Source organism: Drosophila santomea, chromosome 3R, assembly GCF_016746245.2.
Source record: "Drosophila santomea strain STO CAGO 1482 chromosome 3R, Prin_Dsan_1.1, whole genome shotgun sequence".
Taxonomy (NCBI): Eukaryota; Metazoa; Arthropoda; class Insecta; order Diptera; family Drosophilidae; genus Drosophila; species Drosophila santomea.
This window is the reverse complement of record NC_053019.2, coordinates 22,102,931-22,125,809: the sequence shown is the minus strand read 5'-3', so window position 1 is coordinate 22,125,809 and position 22,879 is coordinate 22,102,931. Positions and strand designations below refer to the sequence as shown.

The window sequence follows — 22,879 nt, the reverse complement described above, 5'->3', positions numbered from 1 at the left end:
TTGCAATAAGTAAAATGCAAGTATGCAATTATACAAAGTCTTAAATGTTTAAACTTATGTATACCATGCCATTATCCTCGTCGAATAATTACAAAATAGATTCTCAATGGAAACAAGTCATAAATGTATAAAGGTATACACTGGCTAGTGTAGCCGAATTTCCGTACTGGTATTTCGTAAAAGTTGTTTTAAGGTCTGTCGACCAAAGTCTATATACGGCTTTTAATGTCACTGTGAAATATATTTTCACTTTAAAGAAAAGTCGGCTACAGCTAGTGTCGGAATATTTTCATATATTTTGCTAAGAAATATTATATCAGTGCAGTTAAGATACAACTAAGTGCTGCGAAATGGGTGGTCACGACAACTGGAACAACGGCCAACATGAAGATGAAGATGTAAGTTGCGTACAAAAACTCGTAATTTCGAACTGCCGACCAAAAGCCCCAGTTTGTTAAGTATCGTTTGCCGTTTTAACGTTTTAATGTAAAGCCGTGTTCAAGAATGCATACATATATGCATTTTTGAGGCAAGGTTAAAAAGAGGGGTAAAATATTGTAATAGTATTGTATTGTTAAGGGTACTCGTCGAGTTGCTAATCGTTATCGCTAATATCGAATAGCCGTTGGCTTATATCTGTTTCTGAAAACGGTCACATTGCATTCAATTTTTTCATTTGCCGCGTGTGTCGGAAAGTTCTCCATTTGCAAACGGCAAACATAGTTTGAGTAAAATTAATTTAACACTTGCAATAATAAAATGGTGAACTCGAACCAGAACGGCAACTCCAATGGCCATGATGAGGATGTAAGTAGTGCATATAAGCAGACTAGAAATTTCCTGCAAACTAGTGGCTCGCCCTACCGGTCGCCATTTTGAAAATTACGCATGTGTCTCACGGGCGGAAAGTGAGGTTAAGAACGGCTATTGATAAAAATCAATAATTTAGGAATTCCCTCAGGACTCCATCACCGAGCCGGAGCATATGCGCAAACTGTTTATCGGTGGCCTGGATTACCGCACCACCGACGAGAACCTGAAGGCGCACTTCGAGAAATGGGGCAACATCGTGGACGTGGTGGTCATGAAGGATCCGCGCACAAAGCGATCCCGTGGCTTCGGGTTCATCACCTACTCCCACTCGAGCATGATTGATGAGGCGCAAAAGTCGCGTCCCCACAAGATCGACGGTCGAGTGGTGGAGCCCAAGCGGGCTGTTCCTCGCCAGGACATCGATTCCCCGAACGCCGGTGCCACCGTAAAGAAACTGTTTGTGGGCGCCCTGAAGGACGACCATGATGAGCAGTGCATCCGCGACTACTTCCAGCACTTCGGCAACATCGTCGACATCAACATCGTCATGGACAAGGAGACTGGCAAGAAGCGTGGATTCGCCTTCGTCGAGTTCGACGACTACGATCCCGTGGACAAAGTTGTGTGTAAGTAGAAGCATTTTTCATATTAAGATTGCATCGAGCAACCTTTAAGAATGTTTCAAAGTAGCATCCTAGGATAAGTACAGTACCATATGGTAATATTTATACAATACAGATTGGATTCTAGGAAAGGAAAACGTATCTTATGATGTTAATTTTAGATATGAACCCCATTTGTGCACGCCGCGTTTGTGTAACAGCCACCAAACCGACGGGTTGGCTTGCAACAACCCCTAATTTATAGCTCAATCAGCCCCAGCCAGGTTGTAAGGCTTCTTGTAAATATCCCTCAGCGTCGGCTTAACAAATGCATTTATAATATATACTTAATTTGGTGCGATCCACAGTCCCAGCTCCGCATAGCAATGTTCGATGTGCTCGTGCGGCGTTTGTGACTGTAAGATGAAATCCCAGCCAGTATTATATCGTGTTGTTGGTGCTCTTCGTGCATCAACGATGAAAGAGTATTTGGCACACTGTAGCTTCAATCTAAAAATGTATCCTCGAAATCACAGTACTGACAAATTAACTGGTTTGAAACCATCACCAGGGTAGTTTTTTTTAAACGCTGTGAGATGAATTAAAGCGTCGGCTAAGCTATGTTATGCGAATGTAATTATTGCGCCTATTCAGTGTAACACGCAGCCTCGTTACAATTAAACAAATTAATTGTTATAGAAACCGATCCACAGTCCCAGCTCCGCATAGCAATGTTTAATATGCTCGTGCGGCGTTTGTGACTGTAAGATGAAATCCCAGCCAGTATTATATTATTGTTGTTGGTGGTGTATGTGCACCAATGATGAAAGAGTATATGGCACACTATCCTCCGGATGCACTGTATAGCAAAATGTATTTTGAACCCCACTAATAGCTTGCTTTCCTTTTCTCTTTATAGTGCAAAAACAGCATCAGCTGAATGGCAAAATGGTGGACGTGAAGAAGGCACTGCCCAAGCAAAATGACCAGCAGGGCGGTGGTGGTGGACGTGGTGGACCGGGAGGTCGTGCCGGTGGAAACCGCGGAAACATGGGCGGTGGCAACTACGGCAACCAGAATGGCGGGAACTGGGTAAGAACCTAATAATAGCCTTCGATTCGCATTGTGGCTTATGGCCGGCTAATTGACATTGCAGAACAACGGTGGCAATAACTGGGGCAACAACCGCGGGGGTAACGACAACTGGGGCAACAACGGTTTCGGTGGCGGCGGCGGCGGCTATGGCGGTGGCAACAACAGCTGGGGCAATAACAATCCGTGGGACAATGGCAATGGAGGCGGCAACTTTGGTGGCGGCGGCAACAACTGGAACAATGGTGGCAATGACTTTGGAGGCTACCAGCAGAACTATGGTGGCGGCCCACAGCGAGGTGGTGGCAACTTCAACAACAATCGCATGCAACCCTACCAAGGAGGTGGTGGATTCAAAGCAGGTGAGCAACAGAACATCCATTGCTGTATTGATAACAACTGGATAACGAGACACAGTACCCTGACAACTAACTGTTAGAGCGTCGATAGAGTTTGGCAGTTAGCTTATTAAATGCTGTGAGATAAACCAACGATGGCCTTCGCTATGTTATGCGTATGTAAGATAATCCCAGTACGACGTAACACGCAGCCACGTTACAAATTTTTCATGAATAGTCACCACCAGTGTGGTGTAGAAACTAGACTAGAAAGACAACCAACGATTGGATGTGCACCTAACGATCCTGGGTTTTCTTTTAGGCGGTGGCAATCAAGGCAACTATGGCGGCAACAATCAGGGCTTCAATAACGGTGGCAACAACCGAAGATATTGAGAGAGATACCAGACGAGGTGAGACATCCAAATAACCACTACTAACACCTAGATATACATAGTCCAAGGCGAAGTCAGACCATTAACCAACCAAACGCTAATCCCTCCCGTATGACCATTAATCTTTCGTTTGATTTGGCAATCATATGTTGTGCTTTTTTTTTTAATAGCGCCCTTATCGGCATTGTTTTGGTAGTTTATATAACAGCATATTGAGACCAAAAAGCATAACGGCTGAGACAGTCCGACCCACCTTACTCAACCAACTTAAATACGTATTTACACTTTAAAAGTATTTAGAGAACAAAAACCCATCAACCAATTAAGAACCCCCTTTTGCATACCAATTGTTTTAAATAACGTTTCTCATTTATCGACATTTTATAGGTGATAAAGTAAAAGTCGCTCAGTATAAGCCCAAAATTCAAAGTCAAGTAAACGATACGCAATTCAATGATCAATATGAACAAGTATGAACGCACGTTCATAGACCTAAGAAGTTTTCCGAGCACCACAAACCAAACATTACAGAAGAGAGGAGAGCAGATTGATTGATCAGGATCAGTGCAGTGCAGTGCAGTGCAGTGAAGTCGTAAGGAGTTTGGTTCAGTCTTGGATTAGAACAGAAAGAGAGATCAGTACCAAGCCAGACCAGACCAGTACCCAAGTACCCAGTACAGTGCAGTGCAGAGCAGTGTGTGAGCTAATCAGAAGAAACACAGCAAGTGGCAGTACACGTACACAGCAGCTGGCCAGGATTCCATTCGATTTGTCTTTGCACACGGTGATTGATTGATTATTAAGATTCGCATCGAAAACTATCCAATACCCATAGAATTGTAATCTATAATTTCACATTGTAGCAACCAAGTTAAGTAACATTGTAATTAGAGCAACAAAGCCGACGTCAGGCCAAACATTTGTATCTCCACCACACAAGCAACGCAACCGCAACCCTATTTAAAACCAGTCATAAATGAATCAGCTATGTAAAACTTCAAGGCGGCAGCCGAGATATGTTTATTTGTATGTAGACAGCTCCTCCAGTCCACCGGCTGCTGGCAACTTTTGATAATCAGAGCAGAAAACACAAAATATATAAAAAACATGTATTACATTTTACAACTTTACTAGGCTAAGTTCTCATAGAATTAAATCGAGTAGAGCGTGCGGGGCGACTTCTGCATCCATCCGCACGCTGCCCTAGACTTAATAATTTTACTATTCAAGTTCTAAGCGAACCCCTGACCGTGTGTGGGTGGAGGAACCTAGATCTAGATACTTAGATTTTTGAATAAGTGTCGACATGGATATAACCTCTTCCGCTGTTTAGATGTAACCGATCAAAAAACCACAACACTTAATGTAATCTATACCTTTTAGCAAAGCAGTCTGTCTGAGGAGTCAGCGCAATTATACTTAACAAAATTTACATTTTAATGTAGCTAAAAAATACAAGATGCAAAAATACACAAGTGTCCAGCGATTGATGTAAAATCTGACGAAAGAACAAAAAACTATATAGCTAAGTCAAAGCCTCGTAGTTTTCTATATTTCTGTAGCAGCAGGAGCAGCAAAAGGATCTCGATCCGTAAGAGAGGTATTCGGAGTATATTGCAGAGGTAAAACAAAAAAAAGGAGCAAGCAAGTAGGACCAAGTCCAAAAGCCAGCCAAGAAACTCTTGTACTATGTGAATTATAGCATTTGTTGTTGTGGGCGGGCCATTAACGTCGTTCTCGAGAGTTCTCCTTTCACTCGCTTAACAGGATTCACTATCCCCTTTCATTTGATTTGAACCCGCCTCCTCCTGTACCATGTCATTTACAACCATGTATATTATTGTAATTTCTGTTGCAAGTTGGCTGTGAAAAGTATGCTGCGAAGCGCTGAAAGACGGCCGCCGCGCTACTGAAAGCAGCCACAGAAGGTGCCCTCGTTTGCTTGCAACTCCGTCGCTGGGATTCGGTTGCTCCTGGGTAAGTTATCCTCCGCAGATCCCAAATCCGGAACAGTTGTAACTTTCAGGTGGTCGCAATTGGTCGGCTCGTCGCACTTTAAAATGGAGGATGTCGAGCGATTTCCCCTCTCAAGCACCGTAAATATAAACCTCTTTTTTTTATTTCGTTTAAATTGCATTTATTATAATTTTAACAATTTTGGAATAAAGAATTTTCAGAAAACCAATGAAAATGTTTTTCGTTTTGTTTTGAATTTGAATTTCACCATAGTGTGCACATGGGGATTACTAAGGGTGTTTAAACAGTGCTATTAGCTATCAGTAATGTAGCTATTGACTATTGTGAGACCACCAATTTCGTTTAATTGGAAAAGCCTTTTGTTGCAATCTAAACAAAATACATATTGTCATGCTAATTGAAAGCATAAATACTACGTAAATTGTCGCGGTGTATAACATTGCGGTTGGTTTGAGTCCTCACTACGTGGTGAATAAGTTTTATGCGGTATATTTAAGCGGTCGCAGTGCAGTCATACTAATTGCATTTCTTTTGGGCAGGGGGCGTTAACTTGCGAATTAATGACTTTAACTAACTAAAACACCGACTTAAGGCTTTTGAAATGGACTCCACTGCCACTCGCACGCTGCCCTTTATGTACAAGTACAAAAATCATGAAGGCCAAGACTGCGAATCCCGGCTGGACATCACTTTTCCCTTTGACCAGGAGAATCTGGAGGAGTGTGTGACCCAGCTGATGGCGCCCACCCAGATGGATCCCATGATGCGGTACCTGGACGAGAATATTAGTGAGTATCAGCACATATGGATTGGGTACCAACTATACTCGAGCTATTCCAATTAGACCTGGAAAAGGAGTTGCAGAAATTCGTGGACACGGAGCAGCAAAACTTCCTGGACGACCATGCCGAAAAGCTACTCAATCAGGCGGCCAACGAGGAGCTGGACATCGAGGCCATTGTACGGGACACAGAGCGGCTGTACAAGGAGGAACTGCTGCAGTTTGCCGATCGTGTGGGTCCCAGCGATGCGGATATATTCGCCCAGAGCTTCCATAGGCTGGTGCACTCCTCGTCCCTGGAGGACATACTCAAGCGAGAGCGAGCCTATGCCAAGGTGGTGTCCGACATGACCGAGCACATGGACAGCGAGGTGGAGACTCTGAACAACTCCCAGCAGCAGGAGATGGATAGCCAGATAAACCAGCTGGACATCACCACCACCTCGGAGGATATCAACAATCTGCTGGCCCAGCAGTACACTACGCAGAATTATGTGCGGAAGCGATACGAATCCGAGCTGGAGGCAATGATAGGTCATCAGAAGAACGAGTATCGGGATTGGATCACCAGTCAAGTCAGTCAGATGTTTCAAGTGTCGCCGGTGGCCACGCCGCTTGGCAACCGCTCCTCGATGTTCGTCTCGCAGCAGCCATCAATGGAGGAGAGCTTCACCATTCACCTGGGCTCCCAGCTGAAGCACATGCACAACATACGTATTCTAAGTGCCAACGTCACGGAGCTCTGTAGTCCGCTGCACGCCGAGGAGAGTCTCAATGGCCTTAACATGGCTCTGGGATTGTACTCCAGTTCCCTCTGCGGCGTCGTCGTGCTGACCCCTTCGATTCAGGCCCAGGCCAACAAGAATATCATTAAGAATGCCAACAAGTCCACCGAGTTTCACTTTGAGCAAATCGACGTGCAGCTGGAGAAGATTGAAAAGCAGATTAAGAATCTGAGCACTGAAGACTCTAGTGGCAGTAGTACTAGCAACAGCAGTGCCGAGGGCAGCGCCACAACCTCGCCGACCAAGAAGAGCGTGCCGAGACTGAAAACAGGCGACTTCTTCATCACCAAACACTCGAATCTCTCGCAAACGCACGTTATTTTCCACCTGATTTCGGACGAGCCCATCAACAGTCCCAGTGAGATCAACTCGCGGCATCCGGTGATCTTGGGTTTGCGCAACATCCTGAAGACAGCTAGCAGGCACGACATTACCACGCTGACCATTCCGGCTCTGCTGCGCCACGAGATGAGCGAGGATATGACCGTCCAGTGGTGCATCAGAAGAGCAGAGCTGGTGTTTAAGTGCGCCAAGGGCTTTATGATAGAATCTGCATCTTGGGGCGGAGCTGAATTAAGGTGGGTATTGAGCTTTTGAAATGTGGGAATGATCTTGCTAATTGTGTTGCCAATTTCAGCACCTTGCAATTGCTACTGCCTGATGACATATCGGAAAGTTTGTTCACCACTCTGGCGGGAATGGTTCCCAGCGTTTTTCACGTTGCCAATCCCAAGATACTTGTGGACACCAGCAAGTAGACTGCGAACACATTCCTCAACGTAAACTTTGAAAAAGACTTTAAATTATTTGTATGAATATACAGTTTTATTCAGATTCAGAGTTATATATGTATGTATATGCTTCGTTATTCGTCGCTTCGCTCAAAAAGTTGTTTTAACTTCAACACACTCAGAATTTTCTGTAAATGTTCCTGTATCAATTTTTGTCAATAATTCATCGCAACCTTTTCAAAACTACAACACTACAATGTATAAGTACATATTCTCATATTTATAGTTATATGTTAGGCATAGGTATCATGTGTATATTACTTCCAAATGTAAATGTTCATCTTTGGTTTCGAACCCCCACGCATTTCTTTATGTGTTATGTGTGTATCTCTGTGGATTGTATTTTAGTCTGTTCGGTTATCTATTACGATTATAATAATGATACTTTGAATAACTCTGATCATTAACTTGTAAATATGCTTTTGAAATATATATTTATGTATATCTAAACAATTGTATTCTGCGGTATGTTATAGGTTTGTTAACAATAATTAGGTTTCTTTCTGTTCATTAACATTTCGCTGTTCAACTATGTTTCGATTTATCCTTTTTTTGTTTGGATTTAGCCCAGTGCGTTGTTTGTTGTGTCTGTGATTTGCTGCTTTGCAGTGGGAGTAGAGTTTCAGAAAATATTTAATTAATGCTTCAGTTGTGTATTTGATTGGTTTGTCCGGCTTAAGGGTTACATAAAATTAGTGACAAGTGTTAAGGTACAGGAACGGACCGCTTTGAGTTTTAGGTGCGAGCAATATAATACACATATATCGTATCTCTGGGATCTTTCTTGTGCCATTGAAAGCACATTGTGGGAACGGATAATCGGTTTTTGGTATTTTGGGGAACTGGATTCAAAGAATTGACATAAACTGTGTAATTAATTGGTAAAGTAGCTCGTATAAATAAATTACTTTTCTATAGCCGATTGCCAATAAATGCGCATTGGAGTAGTATGGCCAGTATAAATTATATATTATAGTTAAATTATAAGCCGATGCTCTGTCTTACGCAAGGTGATTTAATAAATACTTTAAAATTAATTCTGAGAACAGTGCTGTGGTCTGAGCTCTCTTAAGTATACATTCGTGTCGTGATCTATTTAAATTTCGTTAGTTTTTGCTACATTGAAGAAGAATCTGCTACACTTCGCATGCCAAAAATGTAATGAAGTATTCTATGTATGGGGTTTTAGTTTAATACCTGGCGCATGCCTTAAACTACTTCGTATGGGTAGTATGCCTAAATATATTTAGTTAAATAAAAACATATTAAAAAGTTTACTAAAATTGAAACTATCACAAAAAACAAATACTTTATCAAAAGTACTAAGGTATATAAACTCAAATAAGTTACGATTTAAGGGTTGAGTATGCAAGTGGGTGTTTTGGTGCCTAAAGGTGTGAGTTTTCGGGGAGCCCATTAATATGGTATCCGCTGCGTTTACATTTGACTCTCCTTGCGCCACTGGAAGGTGCCCGACTTGACGCCAATGCTGGAGGAGCCCTGATTGCTGCTGGAAGAGAGTATGTTGTTGGTGCGCCGGATCAACTGGGAGGCGGCATCAAAGCGACTGCGGATGAGCCGCATTGCCGGATTGCTGGATACTCCGCTGCGCTTGTTTTTGCTGGTGGATAAACATAAAAACCCATAAGTTCATTGATGTTGAATTATTCAGTTTTAGCTTTTCTTACCCCGACGAGCTGGGCTGGTTTTCCTTGAGGTTGCCCAGAATAATACGCATGTGCGTGTCTCGCGCGAAATGATTATCCGGCAGCTTGGCACCGCCGCCACTGCTGGTTCCGGCCCTCTCATCGTCCACGAAGGCATTCAGACCTGGAAGTTGCCCAGGTGAACTCAATTCGCTGCTGGGCGAGTGAGGGGGCGTGGCGTACAGCGGCGACATGCACTCCATGTCGTACATGTCCGCCTCGTTGGTCATGTTGGATGCTATATAGAGACCAATAAAATTAGCTGGTAGCTGGGCTATAAAAATACTGTTCGACATACCAAGCTGATGCTCGCTGAGATCGGGCAGAACCTGAGAGTGTCGCTGAGCACCACCGCCTCCACCACTTGACTTGTGTCCTGCTGCTCCCGAACTGGAAGCGTGCTTCGAGTTGACCATCAGATTATTGCGTGAGCTGAGTTTGCTTTGTCGCTGCAATTGCTGTGTGAAGGTAAGCGGCGCTTGCTGTGGGGGATTCCAAAAGATTAGCGATGGAATAACATGATATGATTCCTAAAGGATACTCACATCATTGCTGCTGCCCGTGGACTGACTAGAGATGACGCTCTTGCGCTTATGCAAACTGCTCGTGTCCGACTGCATGGTGTTCTGATAGAAGTTGTTCGAGCTGTGCGTGGAACTGGAGGCATTGAGAACGTGCAGGTGGCTGCCATTGTGCACGGTGGCCGTGGTGGCTGCCGAGCACACAGACGAAGCGGAGGCATGAGCCGGATACGGGGCCAGGTTCTGGTGAAGTGGCAGAGCCGGTGGCTGATCCGGAGATCTCAGCATGCTGGCATGGGCATGGAACTTGGGTTCGTTGGGATTGCTAGCTTCATCTACGTTCAGAAATGGGAAAAGGATAAAAGGGAAAGCATTAGTAACAAAGCAAGAGGCTTCTCCTGCGCAATGAACTCTTACTTTTGGTGTAGCTCTCGAAGATCTTCAGGATGCTGGTGCGACTGGACTTGGCTGCAAGCTTAATGGGCGTCCGTCCGCAGTGGTCCGACTTATAGGGATTAGCTCCGAACTGGAGAAGGGCAATGACACATTTCTCGTGTCCCTCCTGGGCCGATATTCCCAAGGCAGTCGCTCCCTGCTTGCAGGCATGATCAGCCAGTGCACCGTAGTACAGAAGGATGTTCATTACGTCGTGGTTGCCTTGCCAGGCGCACGAGTGCAGTGGCGTACGAGCCTCCAGGTCCATGGAGTTCACATCCGCTCCAGCCTCGATCAGGGTCTTGACCATGTCAGCATGTCCCTGCCAGGCGGCCACATGCAGAGCCGTCCGACCCTCGCTGTCCGGAATGTTGACATCCACGTTGGTCATGTCCAGCAGGAATTTGACAATCTCCAGTTTGTTTTCCAGCGCCAGAATGTAGAGGGTGGTGCGCGAGTCCGCGTCCTTGGAGTTCACATCGCAGCAGAACTTCAGCAGAAATTCCACAGTGTCCATGTGGCCCTCCAGGCAGGCAAGCCGAAAGGCAGTCTTTCCATCGTGGGCCTTTTGGTCCACGAAACTGGAGTGGATGTCCAGCAGAGCCTGGACGCAATGGAGGCGTCCCTCCTGAGCGGCCAAATGCAAGGCGGTCTTGCCCTCGTTGTCGCACTCGTCTATTTTGGCTCCCGACTCCAGCAGTTGCATGCACACCTCGTGGAATCCCTCAAAGGCGGCATAATGCAGTGGTGTCCAACCGGCATTATCCCGATGCGTTTCATCCAGTCCCCGATCAAGCAGTTGCCTTACCGTCTCCACATTTCCCTGGGCGGCACCAATGCTTAGTACCGTTCGTCCCTCGGAGTCCATGCAATCAATTCCGCAGCCCCAGAAGAGCAGCAACTTCACCACGGTGGCGTGTCCTGCGGTACAAGCTGCCCACAGGGGAGTGCGACCCATGAAATCAGCGAGATCCGGATCTGCGGCGTTCTCCAGGAGCAGCTCGCACACTTCGGCGTTGCCTTCGAAGGAGCTGACCAAAAGTGGCGACATGCCATCGTTGTCCAGCTGATCCGTATTGGCGCCGTGATCCAGCAGCGTGGATATAACCTTACTATATCCTGAGGATCCGCACAGGGCGGCTACGCACAGAGCACTGCGTCCATCAAGGTCTAAGTGATTGACATTAGCACCGTTTTCCAGCAGAATTTCCACGATGTCATAGTGACCCATGTAGGAGGCAGCAATCAAAGAAGTGCGCCCCTGCCGGTCCACTGAGTTTACATCAGCTCCCGACTCAATCAGCAGCTTGAGGATATCCTCGTGTCCACTCCAGGCGGCGGCTCTTAAGGCGGTGCGTCCCTCCTTGTCCGCAAGATCGATCTTACAGGCTGGTTGAGCGATGAGTAGGCGCACCACCTCACTGTGTCCACCCCAGGAGGCGGATCTCAGTGGAGTCCAACCGTCGCGATCGGCGTGGTTGACATCCACCCGCTTCATCCGACCAGTTCCATCATTGCAGGGCTGGGAGAAGCTTAGGAGCAGTTTAACCACATCGAGGTGTCCGTTCCGCGCAGCTATATTCAAGGCTGTCTGACCATTGTAGTCCTCAATCTCCAGATCGATTGGACTCTTGCAGGCATTGAGGGCCCTCTCCAGCAGCTGATGATTGCCATCGTTGGCCAGGATGTGGATCAGAGCCTTGCCCTTGTGCAGCTCAATGTGATGCGAATCGGAGAGCTGGTGCAATGTGCTCGAGGCATTCTCATCCTGACTCTCGGCTGGTGGCTCACTGTGCTCCGAGGGACTGCCAGCCCGCTGCGTCTCCATCAGGCAACTCTTCTCGCTGGACAACAGCAGATCCGCCAGTTCAAAGTCAATGTTTTGCGATTTCTCAGAGAGTTCCGGCGACATAAGCGACGACTCGCAGGAGTTCTGGGATTCGGCGTTGTTGATGCCCGTCTCAATAAGCAGCTTCAACATCTTGGCGTCTGTGGGCAGGCTGGGCTTAAAGAAATCGCACAGGAACTGGGCGAAGGGTTCGCTCAGCTCGCTGGCCAAGAAGCGCTCCAACATGGCCCGCGTCTTGGGCAGGAAATTGACGTCGTACTTGAAATCGTGCTCGCACTGTGCACAGCAGTTCATCTGGTTCGTGTAGAAGCAGTCACTTAAATTGAGCCTCGATTCCAGCAACATCAGAATAAGATCCAGATCCACATGTCGACTGGTGAGATACTCCCCCGATCTAATGAGATGGTAGGCAAATCTTCGAACTGTGTTCGCACAGAGGGTATCCGCAACTAGTAGATAGTACATGGAGATCATCACATGACCCTCGTTCACATCGCAGATGAATTTCTTTGTGGCGAACTTTACGTCCACCAGCCAATCGGCAAAGGAGTTGTGGAAGATCTTCAGGCGCTGGGCATTAGAATCGTAGGCCAGAATGTTGCGCATCAGCTGCAATCGCTTCTCGAACTCCTGGCAATCGATCGTGTAGTTGTGGGTGCGCAGGCAGTTAAACAGGAAGAGCTTGTCCACATAGCCGGAGGAAGCTAGCAGGACATTTAGCAAAGGTCGGATCTTCATATACTGCTTCTTGTTGAAGGACTTCTGGCAGATGTACAAGTACAGGCCGTTCAGAGTGCAGGGAATCAGTTTTATCTCTCGGAAACTGAAGAAGTTATCCTTGATGCCGTGAAGGACCTTCTCCAGGTAAAGGATGCAGCCATTCGACTTGATGTACAGCTGGTGTAGCGACTCGATTATCTCCTTGGTCAGCATTATGCTATCCTTGAAGTCGGAATTCAGGCGATTGATGATGTACTCCTGAACATCCTTGACGACGTGGGACTTGCGCAGATCATCAAGCGTGATTTTCTTGAAACCAGTGAACATCTTGGTGATCTGCTTGGTCTGCTTCTTGGTGGTGCACACAAGGAATAGCCATTTGGGAAACAGGTGGATGTGATTCGACAGCAGCTCGGCCACATTACGACTCTTGTGGTTGGTGACAGTGCCCCTTCCTCCCTTTAAAGTCGAGATGAGGTTGCCCTCGTTGATGTAGTTCTCGTCGATGGAATCGATCAGCAGGAGTAATGCCGTCTTTGGAGGAGTGAGTTCCAGCAGGGGAAACAAGAAGGCCTTTTTGAAGCACTCATCCGGATTCTTTTCGATGTTGTCCACATTGAGGCACTCAAGGATCTCCGGATTGGATAGCAGCAGCTCGTAGTAGCCATCCGCTATGATGGTACGACAGCTCTTTGTTTTAGGCAGTGGTGGGGGCAAGGTGTTGGTGCTCATTTTGGGCTTCTCTCCGGGTACAGGTGGTATCAGCTGTGGTTCCTCCTGTTTGCCATTAACTTTGGCCTCTGAGAAATCAATAAGGGGTTCCGCACTGGAATCCGCTGTAGCTTCTTCCTTGCTCTCCTCTTCCTTGGGCTCCTGACTGGATTTATCCAACTCCTCTTTGAGTAGGTCATTCAGTTCCTTGTCCGCTTCGGGCTTGTCTTCCTCCTTGTCTTCGTTGTTGCCTTGTGGTTCCTCCACCTTGTCATCCTTGATGGCCGCTTCGATTTCGTGCTTCTCTTGGTCAGTGTTGAGATCGGCTATATCCTCGCCACCACCTTGCTGAATAGACTGGCCACCATTGCTGATGGTGGCTAGCTTAGAGGGCGATAGCACACCGCTGCCAGAGCGACCACGCTTGACGGGAATCTTTGACTTGCTCTTCGCAGGACTCGACTTGGGCGTCTCCTTGGGTTCCTGAGATTGTTTCTGCTCCTTTTCGCTGCCCATGTCCTTGTCCTGTTCGGCATCAGCTGCATCACCTCGTTCGCGGGATGCCCTTTTCGGTGGATGTGTGCCGTAGTTACTGCCAGTCTTCTCGTCCGGCTTCACTGCATCCACGGCCTGCAACGGAGCCGGCTCCGACTGCTGGCGCGTCAGGCTCGTCCTGGCTGCCTTGTTGACTGTGGAGGTGCGCTGCGACTGAAAGTTGTCCAGCTCCTTGGTGTCGCACTCGCTGGCTCCCCTCTTGAGCTCCTCGATAAGCAGCTCCTCGGCATTCTCACTCAAACTAATGTTGTTCATGGCCTCGTCCAGCTTGAACTCCTGCTGCTGGGCTTCCTCGCGCAGAAAGGAGAATCCTTCGTCGATGATCCGCTGGCTCTCATCCCGGCTGATCAGCGAGGCATGGCTGAGCAGCTGCAGCACGATCTTTCGCATAAAGAGCGACAGACTGTGGCACTCTGGATTCTGGGACTCGATGAGGTAGCAGGCCAGCAGCTTTCGGTTGAGTATGCCCTTGGTTCCCGAGTTGCCCTTCATGATTGCCTGGCAAATGGAGGTCTTGCCGGAGCCGTTTGAACCAAGCACTAGGCAGCCATTGTAGCTAGAGCTGGATATAGCCGCCGCCTTGGCCCGCGCAGATACGTAACTGGAGGAAGCTGCTCCTCCCAGAGCCACGGCTCCTGCCTTCTTTCCCGCCGTTCGTTGCTCCAGGCAAAGGGCAATCTTTTTTAGCACCCACTCGCGATGGATGTAAACGGTGCTCACGATGCGATTGTTTGGCTCCAGGCCTGCACCGTGCACCAGTCCATTGACCTCCTTGTCCGGGGACACCTTGCGTTGCATCAGTGCCTCCAGGTTGCCATCGGTATCCTCAGTTGGCTGGGTCTTCAATCCGCCAGCTGCCTCTTGGCCATCTTCCTCTGGCGCTGAACCGCCATTTGTGTCACCATTTGAGTGGTGAGTGGCGACATCCTGCGGAAAGTTTTGTTGCACCAGATTGGCGAAGTGCTCCTCACGTGCCAGGTTCGAAAAACTGGCGTTGGGACAGTCGCGTCCGGTGATCTCCAGCTTCTTTTGCAGCTGCGTCGTGTCCTTGAGGAAGTTGAGGATCCGCCGATCCTCAAAATGCTGATTGGCGGTGCCAGCTGATGGCTGATTGCTGTACTTGGAGGCGCCGACTAGGGCGCTGGTGGAGGCACAGCCATCTACACCATCGCCCTGGGCATCGTCCTCGTCCGCATCTAGATCGGTGACCTGAACGGGATTTCCGTTGCGAGCACTGGCCAATCGATTCGAGTCCCGGAAGTTGGACAGCTTCGTCTCCGCATTCCCAGTGGCCGCGTGGCGAGTCCTATCGCCGCTCTTGTAGCGATCGGATTTTCGCAGCGGTGTGGCATAGAGCATCTCCTTGGGCAGGTTGTTTACTGTTGTTGTTGGCGGCGGATGATTCTTGTTGATTGCCGGCGTGGCGTCGCAGTTCCCAATGGAGTTGGCATTGGGGTTGTGGTTGCTGCTGGCTGTCTGCGTCGATGACTTCTGCTGCTGCATCTTGCGCACCGAATCGTTGTACATCGCCTGACAGGGCAGATTTTCGTAGATGTCATTGCGCAGATTATCGTTGTCCGTGTGCTTAGACATTGTGGCTTGGCTGCTGGCTGCTGGCTGCTGGTTGCTGTTTGCTCTGCAGGATGTGCGTAATCCGTTTGCCTGTCTGACTGTCTGCTCCCAGAAGCGGGTTCGTTGGCTTCTGCTGGCTCTGTGTGTCTGCCTTTCACTTAAGCCGCTCCTCGGTTGGCTGCAAGAGGAGAGGGAGACATGGAAATGGGTTTAGTGTTATCACTTTAATATGCAGCCACTCACAAAACTAATCGTTGCAAGCGAATGCCAAATGGTTTAATTGCATTTCATGGGGAGATCAGTAGATGTTGGGTAACTCGTTGTGTAGTTCGGTGAATTGCACTTTAATTTGATTACCAATTTGTACTTCATTTGATTGAGATTTCTTTGACTTTTATACCAAAATCTTAAATGCCTAACTTTTCACTGCTAAACACTGATTTACCTCGTCTATTTTATGAACGCCGCCAATTCAGTTAAACTAATTTACAAGTTTTTGAAATTTAAATTTAAAAACAGGAAGAAGCATTTAATGATTATCCTCAGTACCTAGTTTCAACGGATCATTAAAGTTATTAAGACTGCTTCATCCTTGTAATCTCCTTCCTCGTTAGTTTCATTATATCCTTAAGATAACTGAAATTACCTTTTACCATCCTTCCACATTTTAGCTTTTATGTGCCATTACTTGAACTTAACTAGCACTTTCTTCTGCCATGTTTCCCACTGGCTTCACTTTTTAAACATCCTGCAAACAATTGACCTGATTTCTATACATTTTTAACCCTTTGGCAGCTCTGGTCCCATCCCGCTTCCAGCCATTCACCTCATCCACAGCCACACCCATACCCACATCCACATCTACGCCCACATCATCCACGCCCACTGGCTGTGCACACAAAAATACATATACTTGTCATCATTTTTCCTGCGCTTGTCTTTACGCGCAGTGTCTTTTGTTCTTGGGGCTTTTGCTTCTGCTTTTTCTGTGGCTCTTGCCATATCTAAGCTTATATGCCATTTATGTGCGTCGTTGTGGAGGAGCTGCTCCTGGTAGTAGAATGTGTGGACCACCACCTTACAGCTCTGTGTAAATAATGTCAATAATGATGCCACAAAGTTTTTATTTTAAACTTCAATTTACTCGTTGAGTCTTCGTGTGTCCACGTCTGGCGGGGATGGTGATGGGGATTTTGCAATGTAACTAATGATACGTCCCAGCACGCTTGTTGTGCAACTTTCGAGCAGAAATGGAGCAAATTCAGCACGTACTCTTGGTCCGCTGATGGCGAGGCCACAAAACCCTTGCCGTAAAAAATCCGGGCCAAGTGAAATGAATGATTTACGCCTGCTGGAAAGCGGGGGAAAGCCATTTCCAAAATGACAGCGACGAAAGGAGCGACGACGATGGATTACCATAATATTGGCAAGTCAGCTGTAAAATCCATTGATTGAACGGGTGACGGAATGACGGGCCGATGGGGTGGTCCAGGTAGACAGACAGGATAACAGGCAACAGGAACTCTGGGCACTGGGCTAAGGGGGAAACGGGGAGCAGGAGCAGTAAAGTCAAATGGAAATGCTCCGGACTGGCGACACATCAACTTCCTGACCGCAATGGCACGTGAGTGCTTTGGCTTTTCCTCTGCTCCTGGCACTGCGGCCGTTTAAGCGTAATTATTGGATGGATGCCCGCATTGTTTGCCAGCGATTGCCACCGCGGTTTTCCACCCAACCACCCACATCCCACCACAGGCCAAAGGCATCCACAACAATACGGCACGTACGAAGTTGCATTTGACTTTGCCACATTCGAGTATCGCACGTTTTTCACGACTCTCCTCTTTTTATGGGCACCAAATTGATTCGCCATTGTAAACGAAATGGAAATGGCAAAAGTCTGTGATTTCAGCCCCACGATACGATCGGATTTTAAAGATTTCCAACAGTGCTGAAAGTGTGCTAATTATGCAAGTTTAATGGCTTTTCCGAGACGAGTAGTACTGCGTGTTGCAGGCGAATTCAGTAGGAAAATTCAGTCGGGGCGTGCAACCCCATAGCTAATTGCAATTTTCCCGGCTCGGCATAAGTTTGCCCTAGCAAACTTGACAAACTGGCAGACCGTGTAACTCTCGATAAAGTTTCCTTTGGCCATTACACAGCTCCCCCTTTGATTTTTCGTAGTTTCCAAAGTTTAATTGATGCTCCTCTGGCAATTATGCTAATTAAACGGGGAGAGCCAATCGCGCATTGTAATTGAACCAATTTTATTTCACATATGATTCACCGCTAGGAATTTTCCACATCTCTCGCACATTGTAAGTGTGGTGTACAAACAGGGGGAAAATGTTAAACAAATAGCGGAAAAGCGATTTAATTAAATGGGCAAATATATTCGCTGCTGCCAAACACATTGGGTAGTAATCAGACAAGTCGGCGAGCCACATGGGGCATGGTTTTCTGCAGACATCTGGATCTGCAGCTTGAATGTGGCATATATATATGTAGATATATATAATATATCTGCGGCTGGCAGCTGGGTGAACTTGAGCCATGTCGGCGTGGGAATATTTCGCCTGCTGCCGTGTGCCCACAAACAAAATGCAAATGGAGTCTGTCTTTTCGCCTGGAAAAACAGACCCGCCCAAAAATGAGGCGCAAAAATAAGGGCAAAAAGACCAAAAACCCAAGAAGAAAAGGAAGCCAGTGGTCGGTTTGGGATGCAATTGAAATGTTGCACCCACAGACAGGGCGTTTAATGCACTTCGCATTTACATTTGCATTAACCGCCTGGCTGGCATTCAAAAGGATGCAGACAGGAATTTGTATTTACATATTTTGGCTCGCATTTTTACACTTTTTTCTTTCATTTCTCGCATGAGGTGCATGGAGGCGCTGGGCTCATGTTTAAATAATAACTCAGTGACTTGTTGACTTGCTCAATTATTCAGGCAATAACTTTTCGTAAACAAAATATATTCCATGCATGGGCAAACAGTTTGCGAGCCCATATAAATGAATGCAAACAAAGTTAGATACAATATAGTAGGTATAGTATATTTATGGCATGTCTAGGTGGCTGCAAACTATTCATCAGTGCGACAATTGCGAGCGCAAATACTAAATCAAATATTGCATCAAATTGTTTGCGAGCAGGCAAAAGGTGAAAAAAATCAAGCGAATTTCGCTGTACGTGCAGAATCATGTGAAAAACAGCGGCACAAGCAGCTTAGAGGCAACCAGAGTTTGCAAACTCAGGAGCACTTCCGTATCGATTTTCACATTTTCAGGCTCCCCCGGCAGCGAAACCATGAAAAACGACGTCGAATAGGGGCCAACCGAGCTCAAAGTCTGCATACTCTGCAAAAAGTTTGGCCAAATAAATAAATATCCTAAATGATGATGTATGGCCAAATAATGCCGTGAAGTGAAACTTTATCCTGGTATTTCCCAATCAATAGTTATTTATATCCCATATATATTTAATCAGTATAGCAAGAAGATGGCTTACAGCTCTACGTTATTCAATCCTTTTCAGCTTTTCCAGGTGGCAAGCCCTTGAGGAATTGGAATGACACCTTCAACGGTAGGGAATAAATCGTTTGAAATCAAAACGAATGCTCTGCGCTCCGCTTACAGATGCGCTTAATTTTGTAATACAATGCCGCTGGAGGCTGAGCAGCTCCCCACTTTCTAATCCACCTAAGGACTCCCAGTGGGTTGGGCGTTTGCAGCTTGGAACGTGTCCAAAACCAGTGGCATTGTGTGCTGGCTTTCGTATACCATACCCTTCCCGCACCGCTCCTCCTGCAGCATTTGTGGCTGCACCGGAAGCGGATTCAATGCGGGCATCGGAAAGGACAATGGTGTGTGCCGGTGGCATGAAGCAGCATCACAAATGGGAACAGGATGTCACAGAGCTGGCAGGATGCGATGTCCGTGGGCCCTTGGGTGAACGCTTAATTAAACTTAAATTTTTCATGCCTCTGTAAATGCATTTTATGCATTCACAGGACATTATGGCTATATGAAAATGAGAGGCAACAACGCGCGCATATCCTGTATCCAGCGTATCCTGTATCCCGTATTCTGCATAAGGGCAAACATTAAGCCTGACAGCCTGACGTCCCCTCCCCATCATCATCATCAACATGATCATCGTTCTTGGCAGGGATTTTTGTGTAATTTTCCAGCCCGCATCCTTGCCTCTTTTGCGCCTTGGCATGCCAATCCAACTTCCTGCCATGCATTTTTCAACACTCTCCGGGGAAACACAATTTCGTGGAAAACGCAAGAGTTCTTAAGTGCCGAAAAAAAGAACAGGGCGTGCCTTTCTTCTACGCGATTTTCAAACTTTTTATGCATTTATTTACTTTGCAAAAGTAATTCTGCTGAGCACTGTAACATGAACTGAAAACGCCCACTTTTTTGCTTTTATTCCAGCAGCTTTCTGCTCTATGAAACGTGGACTGTTTTTAGGGTCCAAACTGACAGTTGGCCAAGGCAAAGTCAGGTAATTGTTTTTAAGACAAAGCAATTAATATGAATTATTCCAGTCATGCATTTCTAACGACTGAAATCGCATTGTATTCTATCCGTTTTCTGTTATCAGGCAGCTGCATTGTATCTGCATATTGAAAAGCTGGCCCCTGGCAACGCTCCTCTGGTTTATCTGTGTCAACTCCCTTGTTCGCTGTCTGTTTTGCCCAGAGCGAGCATATTGACATCGTTTTTTGACAAACACTATATGCCCCCGATATCACCTTTTCATCCCAACTACACCCAACTATACCCATCCTCACAGCCCGCCTCCTTGACGCCTGTTCTCCGTCCGGAAAATGCAGGCACACGCACTTGCCTCTTGGCATTTCCGCCGCCTCCATTCCGCCCTTTGATCCGTATCCTTGTTTCCCAGTTTCCGCTCCCTGGTTTTGGGCCATGTTTCTCTGTTTGTCTTTCAATAACTGCGTGCTGGGTAGTCTTGTGTAAATGTCATCAGACACACTGGGAGAATCAGATTGTTTTCTGTCAATATCCTTTTGATTTAACGAATTTATACATTTTATTTAAGCTACGAGCTACAATCCAAAAGAGTACATGTTAGTTTGTTTCAGTGCAATGGCAAAACCTGCCAAAGAAGTGGGAAAAAGTTGTTGGATTTGGGTTATGTTCCATGTGTGTGCCGAGTAGCATTTAATCAAATTAATACACACACAGGCAGACGCAACTGGGACAGAAGGAGACCCGAATGTCCTGACAGCTGCCTGACATTTTACAACCTTGTCCTTTCCGCCGTTTATTGATGAATGAGCAGGAGTGGCTGTGGGCTGGCAGCAGAACTGAAGGCAAAGGGAGAAAATTAAGAGGTGGCGGTGCTGGAGGACATGAATACAAAATTTAATTCATGGCCTCCTTTTTTGTGTAAACTTAAAGGGGAACTTGTGTTGCCCATTCGAGACGCCGTGTTCTCTCAGTTGCCTTTCATTACTTTGACTTGCAATCTAATTAAACTGAATACGAAAAGCTGACAGGATGTCTGAAAGGATGAAAGACTGCAAGACCATTGGCAAGTAGCTTTTTCGGTTCTGGCCAAAGAAAATGGAATTAATTCGTTCGGAGGAGCAGCAGTGCATATCCATGTCCAAGGACACTTTTTCCAATGCCCAGACAGAAGTTCGGTTCAATTAAAGGGAAAAGCTGGAGCACGTTGTCGTTGTCTGGCATCCTAAGCTCAGGTTTAATTAATGTCTGCTGATTACAAAGGGGCAAAAAGTAGGGAGCAGAAGGACCAAGTCGCTCCTAACTATGTAGTAACAAATGACCCTCGTTTTGGTATTGATTTACCCACGTTGTCGCCCTTGTCGCTGGCTTTTCTCCGAGGGGAAAAGGAAAATCAGAAAAGCGCACAGAAAATGGGAAATATGTGGGCGGTGCGTGAGTTACCGACCCATCGGTACCACGCCTACACTCTCCACCGAAACCCCCTCGATCGTTCCAAATTCACTAACAATGTTATTGAACCGGGAAACATTGTAGCTAGTAAGCGAATGTCGCAACTGCAGACACATCCGCTTAGAAGCTACATCAGCAAGAATACTATGTCAAGCATTGGACAGTTGGCCGGCTGCAAAATTATAATGTAAACAAACTGAGCTAGCTAAGATATATATAAGACAAAGACATTTTTCAGAACTCAGTCTCAATTCACTCTTTATACAACGTTGCTAACGAACGGACGTGTACTGTCCAGATATATTTTGTATAATTAAAAATATAAATATCACAAACGAAATAAAGTGCTGTATTTACTGAAGAACACAAATGGAAATTTGACTAGAGAAGCGATACATCATCGACGTCACCTGGGCCACGATTGACTGAACCAAGAGGACTCCCACTCTGATGGTGACTGGCGCAGCCGGAAAACGGAATGAACTTACACAAGATTATATTTAAGATTATGCAGTGAGTAGAGTGCAGTGGAAAATAAATTAAAAGAAACATGTAGCAAATATACACAGCTTAAAACTATAAACCAGTGATCGGGTCAAAAAAAAAAAGGGCCTAAATATAACTAAAACATACAAACAAAAGCACACACACAAAACACATAAGCAAAATTAAACTATACACATATAAATAACCAACAGTATATGCCGCAAATATAAACAGTGACGTGGTGGCGAAGTCAAACGCTGACGACGAAACTACATTGTATGTATTTAATGGCAACAAAAAAAGAAAAAAAAAAAAAAAAGTACTGACAAAGAAAAATTCAGTTGCTATAGTCGAGTGGAGGATAGCAAAGATCAATCGCTGATATTGCTATACTTATACATTCGCTTCAACAAGACATCAAACGATGATGTCACTGTTGTTGTAAAATAGCTGCACAAAAGAATACCACACAATTTTAAACACATTAGTGCCGTAGTGAAAGAGTGAAGTGTAGTAATGATCAAACGCTGATACTTACTTACAAACTCACGACAACAGGGTATCAAACGCTGAGACTACTGTTGTTGTCACATAGCACGGCAAGAATAAATATATAAACTATTGGCAAGTACGTATTATGTATTCAAAAGTAGCAATATCTATCGCTGATATTAGACTACAAAGAATGCTGATTCGATCGCAATAGAAGTATACATACATACATGCATTCAAAGTTAATGTGGCACGATCACTGACATACAGAGCTATACTCACAAATTCAAAACTAAGAAAGTTTCT

The 22,879-nt window shown here is 46.1% G+C and overlaps 3 protein-coding genes across 11 annotated transcripts in view; 2 read left to right on the top strand and 1 right to left on the bottom strand.

Moving 5' to 3' along the window:
• The first annotated feature begins 214 nt into the window (after nt 1-214).
• On the top strand, nt 215-5,431 carry LOC120450880 (heterogeneous nuclear ribonucleoprotein A1). 9 transcript variants are annotated; one of them, XM_039634114.1, is made up of 6 exons: nt 220-398; nt 962-1,439; nt 2,335-2,507; nt 2,572-2,869; nt 3,168-3,258; nt 3,628-4,775. In XM_039634114.1, exons 1-5 carry the CDS (start codon nt 351-353, stop codon nt 3,239-3,241), a joined length of 1,071 nt encoding a protein of 356 aa, XP_039490048.1. In that variant the 5' UTR covers nt 220-350; the 3' UTR covers nt 3,242-3,258; nt 3,628-4,775. The 9 variants fall into 9 exon arrangements, with proteins under 9 accessions (XP_039490043.1, XP_039490041.1, XP_039490048.1 ...); XM_039634112.1 differs by having other exon boundaries at nt 950-1,439; XM_039634113.1 differs by lacking the exons at nt 220-398; nt 3,628-4,775 and adding exons at nt 649-807; nt 5,100-5,431 and having other exon boundaries at nt 950-1,439.
• Nucleotides 5,432-5,712: 281 nt separating this feature from the next.
• Nucleotides 5,713-7,635, top strand: LOC120453622 (protein C12orf4 homolog). The gene is made up of 3 exons (XM_039638404.2): nt 5,713-6,005; nt 6,062-7,361; nt 7,421-7,635. The coding sequence occupies exons 1-3, from the start codon at nt 5,819-5,821 to the stop codon at nt 7,539-7,541; spliced, it is 1,608 nt and encodes a 535-aa protein (XP_039494338.1). The 5' UTR covers nt 5,713-5,818; the 3' UTR covers nt 7,542-7,635.
• The window catches only part of LOC120453621 (ankyrin repeat domain-containing protein 50), a 37,032-nt gene continuing 21,739 nt past the window's right edge, over nt 7,587-22,879 (bottom strand). Inside the window, exons 2-6 of the mRNA XM_039638403.1 lie at nt 10,219-15,821; nt 9,826-10,136; nt 9,579-9,762; nt 9,263-9,518; nt 7,587-9,195 (exon numbers count right to left, since the gene is read on the bottom strand). Coding sequence (XP_039494337.1) covers nt 9,012-9,195; nt 9,263-9,518; nt 9,579-9,762; nt 9,826-10,136; nt 10,219-15,664 — 6,381 coding nt within the window. The 5' untranslated portion in view covers nt 15,665-15,821 and the 3' untranslated portion in view covers nt 7,587-9,011. The remainder of the gene's footprint in view (nt 9,196-9,262; nt 9,519-9,578; nt 9,763-9,825; nt 10,137-10,218; nt 15,822-22,879) is intronic.